This window comes from Palaemon carinicauda, chromosome 36, assembly GCF_036898095.1.
Source record: "Palaemon carinicauda isolate YSFRI2023 chromosome 36, ASM3689809v2, whole genome shotgun sequence".
NCBI classification, from domain to species: domain Eukaryota; kingdom Metazoa; phylum Arthropoda; class Malacostraca; order Decapoda; family Palaemonidae; genus Palaemon; species Palaemon carinicauda.
The window spans coordinates 30,237,835-30,255,499 of record NC_090760.1 but is presented as its reverse complement, the minus strand read 5'-3'; the positions used below and the strand labels follow the sequence as shown (position 1 = coordinate 30,255,499).

Here is a 17,665-nt window from a genome sequence, read left to right as displayed (position 1 = left end):
GAATCCAGCCAAAGAAAGGAAATTTAGAGCCAATATGGAAAAAGAAACAACATGATAAAATAAACTAGTTAAGGGCAGAGATCTCGCAAATGTCCATGTATATGAAAGACCAAAATCACACTCAAAATATGATTAAGAAAATAAGAAAAATAAAGGAAAATTATGGAATAGATGATAAGCAAATGAGAGCAAAACTATCAGAACACCAAGCGAAAGTAAAGGCCCTAGCTGCACAAATAAGAAACAAGGAACATATGATAAAATCAAAACAGATAGACATGCAGTTAGGGGAAAATCCAAAGATTGTGTATAGAAATATAGTGAAAGAAACTGTCGAGGTACGAACACCACCAAGCAGGAAAGATCTGGAGAGGTTTCGGAGGCCACTGTTTGAAGACCCGAAACAACACCAAGCGAATTCATGCATTGACACCAGTAGGCAGAAGAACAGCCAAAAACAACAAATACCCGCAATAAGGTTCACCACAGAAAAGTTTTTAAGAAAAATCAAAGAATAGAGTAATTTTAAGACTCTAGGAATAGACAAGATCACGAATTTCTGGCTAAAAAGGATCACAACGCTACACCAACACTATGAACAAGTCTTTTCAAGATTGATACGAGAAGAAGACTCACCAGAGTGGCTCACAACAGGAAAAACCACTCTCCTCCCTAAGAGCTCTGAGACCGAACTCCCCAACAAATATAAGCCCATCTGCTGCCTACCAACAACCTAAAAATGGCTAAGAGGAGTCAAACACATGAGATCTATGAACACCTAGATCAAGGCAAATATATGGAAAAAGAACAAACTTGGAACCAAAGATCAACTGCTAATTAACAAAACAATGTTAGAAGACTGTAAGAAAAGGCAAAGGAACTTTAATAAGGCTTAGATAGACTATAAGAAGGCATTTGACAGCGTGTCACACTCCTGGAGACTTAAATGTCTGGAATTATATAACATCAATGAGGAAATTAGATCATTCCTGTCAGCTCAGATGGTTAAGTGGAAGACTACTGTATGTTTTAAACACACTGAGGGCCAGATAGTAATTCCGAACATAAAAATACAAAGAGGAGGGTGAGAGCCTCTCACCACTTCTCTTCTGCTTGACTATAGATGCGCTTAGTAAAATCTTGAAGGACCTTAACACTGGCTACGATCTAAGCAAAAGCAGTAGAAAAGACAACAAAAGAGTGAACCACCTGCTCTTCATGGATGACCTCACACTATATGCAAAAACGGAAGAAGAATTGGAAGAACTAGTTAGGACAGTCCACAGACTTTCAAGTGACATCTGCGTGGACTTTGGATTAGATAAATGGGCAAAGATTTCCATCAAAAATGGAAGAAAGTAACAGCAGAAGAAATAGAAATAGAGGAAGGTATGTTTGTAAAAGATCTGTCAGAAGAATCTGCATATAAGTACTTGGGAATAGAAGAAAATAATAGTATAGAGCACAAGAAAATGAGAGAAAAGATAAAGAAAGAGTACATCAGCCGCCTAAAGAATATCTGTAAGTCAGAATTAACACCAAAGAATAAGATCCCTGTCATAAATCACCTAGCGATACCAGTGGTGACCTATGGTTTTGGTATTGTAGACTGGCCACAAGGTGAGATAGATAAGATAGATGTTAAGACCAGGAAGATTCTCACCCTGCATAAAGTCACATATAGAAACCAGTGTATGGACAGAATATACCTCCCACGCAGAAAAGGTGGACTAGGCTTAACCGAAATCAATGAAGCCTACAAAGCAGCAATAATAAGTACAGGGCAATACACGAAAATCTCTGGGGATAAAACATTAAAAAGGTTGCCCAACATCTCAATGAAGCCCTGTGCCAACAAACATTAATAACAAAGGAGGCTAAGAACTTCGCAGGAGAATTGCTAGAAGAAACAAAGGTCACTGAACAGACTCCAGCAACAATGATAGCAAGGAAGACCAGGCAGATTCAGTTCTAGAGAGGAAAAACTTAGAATGGAAAGGTGGAAACACCATGGAAGAGCAGGAAGATTCCAAGAAGTTACCTCCAAGCGAGGCATTCCCATCTTGTATGATACGATAGTCCCGACAGGATGATATATAGAAGGAGGTGCTATAAGGCCTGATATTGTGATATAGAATAAAGAAGAAAAGACAGCAAACAATATAAATGTGACAGTAACCAGTGATTTTGGCCTCAATAGAGCTGAAAGGCTAAAAAAAAATAAATAAATAAATAAAAGAAAAAAAGAACTATCGGAAAAATACATGGGAACTGAAAGATATTGGAATACCACCTGTGGCGTTATGAAGCAAAACCTGAGACAATATCTTCAGTCGATACCAAGTTGCCCTAGCATAAATGAGGTGCACATTGCTGCCTTCAAGGGAACGGTGACCATCTTGGAAAGAGCCCTCGGATTAAAGGCTAGTGGAGCATAGAGGTGCAACCGTAGACCCCAGGTTGGGATCCATTGTATCACTAATATAAAGTATAACCAATTAAGGTATGAAGACCAAGCGGAAGCAGACGTGTCTCGAGTGTAGCACTCATAACATAGTTGGTAGGCTTCCCTTATTTTTAAAAAGACAGCCAACCGAGAGCTTTAGTAAAAAAAAAAAAAAATTTAAATCTATATGAGAATAACACATCCCCACAGTACTCATCACCTTTGTTCTTAGTCTCTCCGAAACATATTCATGGTACGGAAAGGAAACATAATTTTTTCCTTCTGACTGTTTGAATTACTAAATTTTGACTGTACTTATTACCTAAAAATGTTGAACTGATTATAATTGAAGTTCAGAGGGAACTCATTGTTCATAAAGAATGAATTTAAAAAATCTTCTTCCTCGTAAAACTTCAGAAAGTAGAACATACATGGTAACATTTATATAAGAGAATCTTTATTGTCTTAATTTTGTTTTATTTGAACCTAAAAAGTGAGAGCTTAGTCCTGTAAGAGTTTTTTTTTTTTTTTCAAAATACTGAAGTCTCAAAGGTACTGTTTCCGAGAAACCAAGACATCAAGAAAAGGTAACGTATCATCTTGTTCACTTCCTTTTGTGCATTTTATATTAAGGTGCTTTGAATTAAAATAATCTAAAAACTGCTTTACATGATCTGAATTTTGGAAAAGTAAAAACGTATCATCCACATATCAACGGTACATGAAAAGTTTAGATTTCACAGGACAATCACCCAGCCGGTTCTCTTCACAATCACATAAAAATTCATTTGCCAAGGTTGGTCCACACGGCGTTCTCATTGCATCTACCTGCTTATATAACATGCCATTAAACAAGAATGGGGATGTAGTGGTAGCTAGTTATGATAGTGCTTTAAATTGTTTTCTTATTAAAACCTGGTGATTACATTAACAACCACCAATAATTCAGAAATTACCTCACTGGAGCCAGATACCTGGAATTTCATAACAAAATACACTCTACCCTAAATGTGAGAGTGGTCCCTTAAAAGAATTATTAGTAATATTAGGTCTCAATATCATAATAAGAGATCAGATTTAAAGGGAATCAGTCTTTCAAGTACTGGACAAGTATAATTGTATGTTCTCAATTCAAGTTACTTCAATAAAACTGAAGGAACAAAAGCAATATATGTTTTATTAAACAAATTATTAATTAACAACACTGGTTGTCAATAATTGAAACAGTGGCGTATACACAAAAATTAATGTTTTGATAGATAAAAATTCATTTAATGTTATAATTCAGATAAGAAATAAAATCTACCACAATTGTTGAAATGTAAAATGAAAATCCCCTCTTCAAATATTGTCAAGAGAATGTAAGACTAAAATAGGAAAAATATTAAACCCAACATAATAAAAATTATTAATATTTGAAAGATGCCAACTAAATCATTGAAATGACACAAAAAGAAAAACTATACAAAATCTGAAAACAATTTCAAGTGTCAAGTTCACCAAAACATTTCATGAACACCCTTTATTATACAATGGTACAGATTGTAAAGTAAAACCCTCTGACTTTCACAAACTGCAGCTGCTCTTATGCAAGCACGCGTCCCTCTCTCTCTCTCTCTCTCTCTCTCTCTCTCTCTCTCTCTCTCTCTCTCTCTCTCTCTCTCTCTCTCTCTCTTTTGTTGTCCAGTCACTCCGTAAGGAAAAGTTAACATTACTCGGTATTAGAAAATAAATTGGTTCTTTCAATATCTTTTTCTCTAGAAGATTCAGAACTAGAGCTTTTCCGATAACCTTTTGACATAGGAATGGTAAATTTTCAGAAACCCACAAGCAATTTCGAACAAGAGAATACTTATAAAATCGAGCCCCTTTTGACTCGTAGGTCAATTTCGAGCAACAACAACAGAATTATTTATATCCAATTAAAAAACAAAAAACACGAGTAAATGATTGCTCGAATCAGGTAATGCCTAAAACCAGCCATTAATTCTTGTAACATTAAAACATGCGTTTTACAAAAAAAAATATTTCCGTACACTTAATATATAGACAGTCAATTTTGTTCATTGAAGAAAACTTAAATAATAAATTTATGCAATAATATTTTGGATAAACTATACTTTATACGTAGCACAAGAGAACATCATATGCATATATATGAGTATATATTTCCCGTCTTCATATAATCTTTCTGCGATAGGTTGCTGAAGCAGCCATATCCTTTGCCTTGCATTCAGTAAGACTAATCTAAATCCAACATACACACAGACACACAGACATACACACACACACACACACACACACACATATATATATATATATATATATATATATATATATATATATATATATATACAAATATACATATATTTACATACATAAATTTACATATATATATATATATATATATATATATATATATATATATATATATATATATATATATACATATATACACATATAAATATGTTTATATATATATATATATATATATATATATATATATATATATATATATATATGTGTGTGTGTGTATATATATATATATATATATATATATATATATATATATATATATATATGTATATATATACAGTATATATATTTGCATAGCACTATGCAATTGAATATTTAATGTAACAGTCATCTTGAAATGTTGCTTATTATAATTTGTGTTTACTTAATATGTAACTGAAAACTAAATTAAATTATATGAAACCAAATCCTTATTTCTTGTCAGGAATCATTCCGAAATTTCAAACGTATATATGATTAAAAAAGTTTTAAAAATTTGGATTTATGAAGTGAAATATCTAAAGTTGCATGCATATCCTGCTCTATCAATTATAACAACAAAATAATAGTCCTAATTCATGATATTTTCTCGAGTTTATAGTGGTATTAGTATCTAATATGAAGCCACATTCGTTTCCTGAGTTGAAGTCAAAGATATTTGAACGGATGTGAAGGAATCAAGCTTATCACATGTGTCATTTCTCAGTTGTGTTGCGACCACATTAGAGTGACAAACTTTCGGTTTCTTTGTCGTAGATTCATCATGAATTCCTATCAAGATACGATGAGCAGCAGAGAATCTTATTATTGGCGGTTATTGATATTCAGGTGGGTAACCTAATCGATTTTACAATATTTTTTTTACTTATCTTGGGGCTATTTAAGATTTTCTGAGACTGGACTTGTTTGATTAGAACAGAAAAGATTTTTCCTTGATACAATTAATGAAGTATTTGATATGAATATCATATATATATACATATATATATGTGTATATATACATATATATATATATATATATATATATATATATATATATATATATATATATATACATATATATATATATATATGTATATATATATATATATATATATATATATATATATATATATATATATATATATACACACACAACAACAACAACACATGCATCTGTTTCTAATCGACTGCAGGGCAAAGGTCTCAGACAACTCGTTAGCCGTGATGAAACTCAAACACTTTAACCAATTTAAGGTATCCTCACTTATATATATATATATATATATATATATATATATATATATATATATATATATATATATATATATATATATATATATATACATATATATATATTAACTTAGAATACTTTCTTTTCCCTTGGTTCTTGAATTATCTCGAACAATTTTCCTCCTGGTAGTATGAGTTTCTAGTTATGGCATTTCACTTCAGCTACTTTCATTACAAACAAAAACAGTCAGTCGAAAGAAATAGTTCGTGTCAGTTTATATTGTATAATTTATGATGCAAAAGTGTAGAACTCACACAAAGTATATAAAAAAATCCTCTATCTTATCACTGTGTGTTCTATAAACAGTTATTTTAAAGTTTTCCTACTACGGTGCACAGTTACGTCTACATAGGGCAGACATTTTTACGTAAAGGCCGTTGTAGAATAACTTTATTTACATATCCAAAGCACTGGGCACAGGTAGTAAAATTCTTGGAAAAAAATTTAATTTTTAGAAAATCCTATATATACTGTACAGTACATTGATTAAAACTTCAGAAACAAATTTTCAATTGAAAAACTAAATTTGATGTAATACAATTTTCATCAATAGTGTAAACAGAATCTCAAAAGTAAAGAATAATCAGTTCTAATATGTGATAAATTTCAGTTAAATATTTAAGTTTGTTTAATAACCTTGAAATTTTAGAGCTAGAATCTTTTCTATTAGATCAACATTATTATTATTATTATTATTATTATTATTATTATTATTATTATTATTATTATTATCATTATTATTATTATTATTATTATTATTATTATTATTATTATTATATATATATATATATATATATATATGTATGTATACATATATGTATATATATGTATATATATATATATATATATATATATATATATATATATATATATATATATATATATATAATTAGATTTTCTTTAACCAAAGGTGAAAGAATTTTATCCAGCCATTTAAATATCCAATGAGTGACAAAATAGAATTACTAATGGGTATGATTAGATTGCAGGTGTATGAAGAGTTTTAATCTATATGTATAGATAAGGTAAGGAAGGAGATATAGTTATAAGACTACTCAATTATTTCTGGGTTCCTTAAAAAATACATTTGCCACTATGATATTTAGAAAGAATTTTTGTGGTATTGCTTGTTTACAATAACCAATACAATCGACTCATCAGTTTTTGCAAAATTACTCAAATATTTTACATAAGAGGAATAATTAAGAAATAATAAAAGATTTATATAAAATAATATTCATTGTAACCTAATAGATGTATGTCAAAATATTTTATAATCTTAACGCCAGTGTTGTAGGAGATTTTAATATATTGATTCCTTATCACTTTACTAGACATAACTCAATAATTTAATTTGACATTATTGTTTGTGATTGTAATTTGGTTAACTGCTTTTATGTTTGTTTTGTAACTTTCTTTTTCTGTTTTTACCATAGTTCCTAGAAAATGTGTTAAAATAGCATACAGGTGCTCATTACATCCCTCTTTCATTCTGCTCCCGAGCTATGGGATCCCCTTCTGCAATAATAATATGTCTTTGTATATGTATTCTCATTGTTAAGTCTGTCCATGTCCCCAATGAACGAAATCACTAACTCCAATCAAGTCTTTTCATTTTCCATTCGTGACTAGGATAGATATTTTATATTCAACATGTACCAGCTTTCGTGATTTCTACACACACACACACATACACATACACACGTACACACATACACATACACATGTACAACCACATACACACACATATATAGATATATAGATATATATATATATATATATATATATATATATATATATATATAAATTTATGCATATATATACATATATATATATATATATATATATATTCATATACATACATTACACACACAAATACATACATACATATATATATGTGTGTGTGTGTATGTGTGTGTGCGTGTGTGTGCGTATATATATATATATATATATATATATATATATATATATATATATATATATATATATATATATATATATATATATACATATATATATACATAAGTATACATACATATATGTATATATTTATATATTATGTATATATATATATATATATATATATATATATATATATATATATATATATATATATATATATATATATGTATGTATATATATGTATATATATACATAAATATTTATACATAGATGTATATATATTATTACGACTATAGAATCACGTAAATTACTGAGCTCCAAAACTCACCTGTTTCATTTTACATAAATCTGCTACTCACAAGAAAATGCCTCGAGCTCTGAAAATAATATGCAACTCCCAGACGGCAATATACAGGAACACTTAATATCTATAAAGTTTCTTATGTTACTCAAAACAGAAACTAGGGGATTACTTTACTTGGGCTATTGTAAAATCAACATCTTACCTCGGTTCTTACGAGCAAATCTCTGAGAAAAGAAATATTGGTGGTCGAAATAATACACATTTTAGGAAAATAAATATATTCTCTAAAATTTACTGCATTTTAAAGTCAACACCAAAACTAAATCATTCAAAATATAAATCAGAATTAGACTTTAGAGTAAGACATAAAATGATACTCTATAAAATTCTACAATCACTTGTTTCACTGGAAATTAATTTATGAAAAATATCTAATTTTGACAGTTAATGAAAAAAAGTTAACACTTAACACTCTGGTTATTAAACAATGATAAAATTTACATATATGAATCTGTTACACTTACGTCTTTTGGTTCACACAAGGTTACAGAACGGTTAAGCAAAATTGATACACTTCACTGTTTAATCTAATTTTATATGATGAATTGTACTTACACTGCACGTTCAACTAATCATCCAATAATATCACCATCATTCGAACAACACTACACACAATATACATTGGATAGAAATCGCTATTTACTTTTAAGAGGATACTCTATACACTCTTGAGAGGATAGAGAGCTGGCAAACTTTGGATCTTTCAAAGGGATAGGTTGGATCTCTTCTGCTCCCTATGCATTGCTAGGTCCTTTATATATGTATGTATATATATATATATATATATATATATATATATATATATATATATATATATATATATATATATATATATATATATATATATGTATATATATATACATATATATACATATATATATATATATATATATATATATATATATATATACATACATATAGTTGGTAATTCCTAAGTCATTTAAACTAAATATTTCATTTTCCTCCTCAGTGTCCTCATCCTCTACTGGAACGAAGTTGATGGAACTGTGGTGCAACTTCGAGAAGACTCTAACTTTTGCTCGAAAAATGCCACAGCGAATACCATATCGTGTAACCTTGAACAACAAGTTGGTATAATTATTTGAGTATAAGAATTATTTCTCTTATTAAATTTTATATACTGTATATCCATTTATATATATATATATATATATATATATATATATATATATATATATTTATGTGTGTATGTGTGTATATATACAAATGTATATGTGTGTACACGCACGTGTGTGTGTGTGTCTTGAATGAATCAAGAAATATACCCATGCATTGCATCTCTAATGGTAACAAATTTAGCAGCAATAGCCTCTCCTGTTGAAATAAAGATCTTTTATATACATACATACATATATACATACATACATACATACATACATTATTATTATTATTATTACTATCCAAGCTACAACCCTAATTGGAAAAGCAAGATGCTATAAGCCCAGGGGCTCCAATAGGGAAAAATAGCCCAGTGAGGAAAGGAAATAAGGAAATAAATAACTGAAGAGAACAAATTAACAATAAATCATTCTAAAAAAAGTAATGTCAAAAGAGATATATCATATATAAACTATTAACAACGTCAACAACAAATATGTTATATATAAACTATAAAAAGACTCATGTCCGCCTGGTCAACAAAAAAGCATTTGCTCCAACTTTGAACTTTTGAAGTTCTACTGATTCAACAACCCGATTAGGAAGATCATTCCACAACTTGGTAACAGCTGGAATAAAACTTCTAGAGTACTGCGTAGTATTGAGTCTTATGATGGAGAAGGCCTGGGTATTAGAATTAACTGCCTGCCTAGTATTACGAACAGGATAGAATTGTCCAGGGAGATCTGAATGTAAAGGATGGTCAGAGTTATGAAAAATCTTATGCAACATGCATAATGAACTAATTGATCGACGGTGCCAGAGATTAATATCTAGATCAGGAATAAGAAATTTAATAGACCGTAAGTTTCTGTCCAACAAATTAAGATGAGAATCGGCAGCTGAAGACCAGACAGGAGAACAATACTCAAAACAAGGTAGAATAAAAGAATTAAAACACTTCTTCAGAATAGATTGATCACCGAATATCTTAAAAGACTTTCTCAATAAGCCAATTTTTTGTGCAATTGAAGAAGACACAGACCTTATATGTTTCTCAAAAGTAAATTTGCTGTCAAGAATCACTCCTAAAATTTTGAAAGAGTCATACAAATTTAAAGAAACATTATCAATACTGAGATCCGGATGTTGAGGAGCCACCGTCCTTGACCTACTTACAATCATACTTTGAGTTTTGTTAGGATTCAACTTCATACCCCATAATTTGCACCATGCACTAATTTTAGCTAAATCTCTATTAAGGGATTCACCAACCCCAGATCTACATTCAGGGGATGGAATTGATGCAAAGAGAGTAGCATCATCTGCATATGCAACAAGCTTATTTTCTAGGCCAAACCACATGTCATGTGTATATAGTATGAAAAGTAATGGGCCAAGAACACTACCCTGTGGAACACCGGATATCACATTCCTATACTCACTATGGTGCCCATCAACAACAACTCTTTGAGATCTACCACTTAAAAAATCAGTAATAATGCTAAGAAACGACCCACCCACTCCCAACTGTTTCAGTTTGAAAACAAGGGCCTCATGATTAACACGGTCAAAGGCAGCACTAAAATCAAGGCCAATCATACGAACTTCCCGACCACAATCAAGGGATTTCTGTACTGCATTGGAGATTGTAAGAACGGCATCACATGCTCCAAGGCCTTTCCGAAAACCAAATTGCAAACTAGGGAATAGATGATTACCTTCAGCAAACCTATTAAGACGTTTTGCCAGAAGACGTTCAAAAACTTTAGATAATATGGGAGTTATGGAAATTGGGCGGTAATCAGTGGGACTTGAGCTACCACAAACACATTTACATAGAGGAGTAACATTACCAATTCTCCAACAAGTGCTAAAAGCTCCTCTTCTTGCTAACTTGCGTAAAATAACAGATAACTTTGGAGCTAAGAAATCTGCTGTCTTTATAAAAAACAAAGGAAAAATACCATTAGGGTCTACACCTCCATAAGCATCAAGGTCCATCAACAGAGCTTTAATCTCACGAGATCGAAAAGCTAAACTAGTTAGTTTAGCCTCAGGAAAACAGGAATGAGGAAGTTCAAGTTTTTCATTACTCTGTTTACTGTCAAAAACATCAGCCAAAAGGGTTGCCTTTTCCTTTGGACAGTGCGTGACTGAGCCATCTGGTTTAAGTAAAGGAGGAACTGTTGCATCTACACCAAAGAGTGCAGATTTAAGGGTAGACCACCATTTATGTTCCTGAGTTGTACCAGAGAGGGTTTCTTTTATGATTAAATTGTACATACATATAATTACATAATCGTCTGACACCCACAGTATGCATAGGGCCTCAATGAATTCCCGCCATAAATCTCCTTTGCCATTTTTCTGAGCTCAGCCCAATTCTCAGATTCAACATCCCATCACATTGTCATCAACCAAGTCTCGTATGGTCTATCATGTCTTCTCCCGCTCAGTGACTTCCGTTCAGGTGCATCATTGACTCACTCATCCCCCCTTCTTGAAATATACCCCATCCATCTTTATCTTGATAATCTAACTATATTGTTTATATTGGACACCCCTGCTACATCATGAATTGCCGCATTTGTTATATGCTGCTTCCGTTTGATTCCCAAAATCCATCTCGATGCTTCATTCTCAAAAGCAAGAAATCTGCATCGGGCTTTGCAGTGCGGTACCACAACCAGTGCTCATAAGTTAATATCTATCTTTCAAGTGAAATGTAATTGATTTTGCTGCGAACTGATATTCAATTTGACCTTCAATCTATTTTTAACATGCCCATTTCTTGTTCTGGCGTCACTATTCTCTCCTTGAATTCTGTAACAAGTGATCAATTGCTGTTAATGATGGTTCCTGAATATTTGAAAGAGTTTGAGTTGGGTAATATTACTCCTCCGATAAAGCATTTCGTCTGATCCCCACTCTGAATCTGCATGATCTCATTCATTCTCTGATGGATCCCCAATGCGACCCCTCTTCTCTCCATTATTAACCTATCAATCATTTCTTGCATTTCAACCGTTGTAGAGGCAATTAGATTTATATCATCCGCATATTCAAGGTCACATACTCCCTAATCACCTTTCTATTGAATGGTATTATTCATTCCTTGCATTACCCTGTTCATAGCATGATCAATCACCATAATAAACAGTAGAGGGGATATTATCTTTACCTAGTAGTACCCTAGTCTCAACTTCAAATGCATCACTAAGACTACTATCCTCCATTACCCTGCAACAAGTTCTACTATGCTTATCCAATATGATAGTTACAAGCTTTTTCTGGAGTCCTATAGTGCCTCAGAATCCGTTTTTAACATACTACGTGAAAGAGTATCAAATGTTTTCACAAAATTTACAAATTATAAAAAATGAGGTGATTTTAGATCGTTACACTGTTGAGTTTTATGTTATAGAATAAGAATTTGATTGTCACATACTCTACTCTTTCTGAAACCTTCTTGCTCTTTTCGAAATAGTCTATTTATCACAAGTTATATTCTATTCTCAACAATGTGATCTCTTGCCAATGCCCACAGTCTCTCAAATCTCCCCCGTCTTGCGTACTCTAACAATATTTCCTTTAATTTTCCATTCAACAGGCATGACTTCATCTCGCCACATATGATTGAATAATTCATTGAACACAATTGGTATTTAAATCCCATCAGTCTTCAACATTTCAGGTGTAATAACACCCATTCCTGCTGACATAGTTTTTCAGTTGTTTGAGAGCCAAAACAACCTTTGCCAATCTAATGACCCTTACAGCTACAGGTAGTTCATGTTAGGCCTCAAGGATGTCTTCCTCGTTTGGTGAGGGGTGTCCTATTACTGACTCTTCAAAATGTTCTTTACATTTAGCTCTGATTTCAGATTTTTTAGTTAGATTTCTATTTTTTATTGTTTTTTTTTTTCTGTCAGGTAACTCATCTCTCTTCCTCTTCTTTTCAGTGATTTTTCGAATACCCTCATATGCATATCATATAGTTATTCCATCTTCTCTATTTAGATTATGTTCTGTCTTACCTGCAGTAGAATGTATGAACCTTCTTTTGTCTCTTATACAACATCTCTTTACTTCACTATCAAGGCTCATATATTCAGTTCGTAATAAAGTCAGATGTGGGCTGATTTCCTGTAATGATTCAAAGCTAAGTTTTACTATTCTTCTTTCCTCTAACAGTTTCTATGTTTCACAACTCATTCATATCTTTCGTCTTGCTTCACTTCCCTGTAAGATTGTGATGCTGGCAGATTACTGAAAGATGTTTTCAAGTTGTTTACAATGAATAATCACACCTATCTCTACTTCTTTACCTGGTAACATCTCTAACACTGTAAATTTTTCCTGCACTCTATAACGTAATCATCCTTTCACTACTTTGTTGTCTTAGCTTTTCAATGTCATATCTGGGAGGTAGGTTTACATAATCTTTCCTAGTCTTCAACTTATGTCTAGCGTTGAGACAACAAATTGGTGGCCGATTCCTATATCACATCCCCGTCGAGATCTAACATCCAGTATTTAGTTTTTATATTTTATATTCATAGCTAAATGGTCATTTTGGGTGCTGTATTTATTACAGCAATATGTCCAAGTATACTTGTGTATACATCTGTTCAAACAGCGTGCTGCCTATCATCTACTCATTGGTTAAACAAAAACAGTCAAATCGAACACCAGGATCATTCCTCTTACCTTCACCATGGACATCAATGCATTCACTAAAACCATTATAATCATTACCTAGTTTTGCATTCATATCACCATCACAAAGAATATAAAACTTTGGCACCTTGTTAACCACTTTCTGTGATTAACAGTAAAAGTGGTCTTTTTTATTGGTATCTACTTCATCAGTAGGTCTATGACATACTATAATTGGCATACTTCCATGACTAGATTTCAACCTTGTATAAAGAATTCTTTATTCCACTGGTTTTCATTCCTTTAATGCATGGCTAGCTTTTTTGCTCAAAAGAAATCCGACTCTTCGATAGTGAGTGCCATTCACTCTCCTAAAATGTAGCAACAACTTTCCTCCATCAAATCCTCTCTTTTCAAATCCAGTCAGTCTTGTTTCAATGAGCGCACAAATACCCAGACCATATTTCACAAAAACTGCAGGGCTAGCTTCTTTGTTCAAAATAAATCCTACTCCTTGATAGTGAGTGCCATCCTCTCTCCCAGGATGAAGCAACAACTTTCCTCCATTTAATGCTCTCTTTTCAAATCCAGTCAGTCTTGTTTCAATGAGTGCACACATACCCAGACCATATTTTACAAAAACTGCCAAAAGCTGCTCTGATTTGCCTTCCTGATTGATTGTTTGGACATTCCAATCGCCAATATTAAGCTTACTCTTTTGATTTATAAACTTAGTCTTATTTACTAGCCATGAGATTCTTCGCACTCTTCTCTCACTTAAGGGCTGTACCGGACTAAGTGCCATTTCTACCATCTGTGAGTTCATTGAAGTTTCATAAGCAGATTTCTTGACCTTTTGCATAGGATTCCTTGCTAGCGATTCACAAAAACGTTCATGTTTGGTGGTTAGGTTTTTCATGAAAGATTTCATGGACACCGTAAGTTCCGAGTTACTAGGAATCGAAGGTTTGTCTAATGTAGGAACCAGGGTGGAGGTGTAAGCTGGGGCTTGAGCAGTAGGGATGGGGGAACAAACTAAAGAGGCATTGGGAACTATACTCACCTGATATATATCCAAAGATCCTTCAGGGGCTTCCGTGGTCGGCACGATCCTCTCCCTCTCTGACGACCCAGAGGAAGTTATCGACGTATTGTCGGTGGACAAGCTCATGACTTGCAGAGCGTCCCGAACTTTATCAACTACATGATCTACTAGTACCGGCGGGAGTTGAACCGTCAGTAACTGGTGACAGAGTTCACCTCGGCCTTGGGAAAGAGGAGGTCCTTTAGTTCCAGAGAAGGAAGATAAGGGACACCTTGTTGAGAGCTTTTCTGGAAGCCTTATACTTTCATATTATCAGCAACCTGATAATGAATTCGAAATGAGTACACATCATTAATAAAATTAAGTAAGAAATTTGTATGTTTAATAGAAAGAACTAACCTAAATAAACCTACCAGCTAAGTATGACTAAAGATTACAAGTATTCAAGGCACATTCCAAACAGCTCAGAAATCAATGGGGATTTATGAAGCAAACTATTTGACAGTGCGGTAGAAATATGGAGGAAAGGTTCACATCAAAGGGACACCAGAACCTCCAAAGTAGGTCTATTGGAATAATCTAAGAAGGCAAGCTCACTCATCATACTGCCTAGACCAGTAACAGATGCCCCCGAGGTGGCAGCAGCTGGGTTGAGGTGGCAGCTATCACTAGAAGCCAAGATAAAGACTGACCTATCAATACCCCAGGCATATCACCACAAGGTGGCAGAGGCATTGTAAAGTTGAAAGAAAGAGAGTGAACAATCCCATAGGGAAAGGTCCACACTCAGGGGAAGACCATGAATGAAAGGCACCTAAAAGTGGTGATTTAGCCTGTAAGACAGTCAGGAGGCTCAGAATTGGAAATTCAAAGGATGTCCTGACAACCAGGCGGGATCAAACCAACCAACTCCAGAGGACAATGTCCCTCAGATATGGAAGAGGATAGGAAAGAGCACGATGCCTAGTCTAAGGCTGCAGCTGAGCCAGCAGAGGGAAAGACCTATGGCCAACACACAGCCATCCCTAGAAGAACTCAGGCTGACAAGACTGGAAGCAGAGACAGAAGGCAACACTTCTGCCTAGATAAGCTAACCAAGCAAGGGAGTCAAGACTCCACACCTAGAGGGACATAGCACAGGAAGGGAAGCTGCAGACACAGAACAGGCCACTGCTGAGGCAGCAGAGGAGGACCCCAAGGGGTACCAACTCTCTGCCTAAATAGGATTAGGCCATAGGGAGAACTGTCTAGGCAAACCTAGCCTGGGTAAGATGACTAGACAAGAGGAACATAGCTCCCAATATGAACAGGTTATGTCCTAGGTGGGAAGGGGGAGGGGCAGAGAAAACACCCAAGGGTGGTCTCTAAGGCACCAGAGAGATTTAGTCTAGGGCCAAGAAAGATAGAGACTACATGGTGTCCTGTCCAAGGATGGAGACGAAGTGTACTTCAGTCGCCATGGGACTAGACACGGATAAGAACAAAGTTCCACAACAAGTAGGCACACTAACAGGCACAAGGGTAAGGGAAAAATGGGGTGGTAATGGGAGACTATGAAATTGGTGAGGCGGTATGTCAGGAGGGCCCAACTGCGACATTAGAACAGGAATAATGTTCTAAGGGGTCTGCAGTGATAGGGCACAGAGGATAAGTCCTCACAACCAGACATAGCCTACCAAAGAATAAGAGGGAAGCCTAAAATTGGTTAAGGCGATATAAGGAGATCTACCTGTCAGCATTAAAACAGGGGGTATAACGTTCCAATGGGTAAACATAAGTAGACACAGGGATCAAGTTCCTAAGACCTGTGCCACCTCGCCACACATATAAGCTAAGTGGAAAGTGAAAACAGTCACCCTTGGACAACTGAAAACACTATCGCACTGCCAGAGGGACCTTCAAGACTGCAGCCCACCGCTGTGAAAAATCACAGATGTTAGATGATAGAAGGGGTTAGATGATAGAAGGGGATCGTGCTTAAGTGAAAATATATCAGGCATGGGCGTAGACTAGGGTAGTGAGCTAGCCTAAGTCAATGCAGATAATAATCACACAAGAAACACCAAAAATACCACACTGTAAAAGAAGAATGTAAAACATATTGCTACAATAATATGACTAAATAACTAAGAGTTTTTAAGTGATTTGGTAACATGGTGTAATGGTGCTGACCACATGCCGGCCATAAAACAATAATGGTATATAAATCTGATAATACACGGAGTGGAGATGCGAAATTTTCCAACACACAAAAGGGAGGGTACTCAACTTAGTCGATGAAGAAGCCGAAGCATTCATGATCGAAAGCGTTCAAAAAGCTAAGAAAAATAGGCAGAAACTCCCCCAAGCAATCGTCAAAGACGACGCTGCAAATAGGGAATGGTTCAACAGGAAACGTGTTAGTTGTAGCACATTGAGATCGGGAGTTGTAACTGCTCACTTGCCCACGTATCCTACCCTCTACCTTATCTTTCCAGACAAGGTTAACTCTATTCGGGGAAGGATAACTATGGCTTGTTATTAACACGTGCCTGATTTATACCCGATATCTTTCAGGAT

At 34.0% G+C, this 17,665-nt stretch overlaps 1 protein-coding gene across 1 annotated transcript in view; it reads left to right on the top strand.

Moving 5' to 3' along the window:
* Positions 1-5,417: 5,417 nt before the first annotated feature.
* LOC137628406 (uncharacterized) overlaps positions 5,418-17,665 on the top strand; it is a 27,886-nt gene continuing 15,638 nt past the window's right edge. The window contains exons 1-2 of the mRNA XM_068359558.1: positions 5,418-5,569; positions 9,251-9,368. Coding sequence (XP_068215659.1) covers positions 5,505-5,569; positions 9,251-9,368 — 183 coding nt within the window. The 5' untranslated portion in view covers positions 5,418-5,504. The remainder of the gene's footprint in view (positions 5,570-9,250; positions 9,369-17,665) is intronic.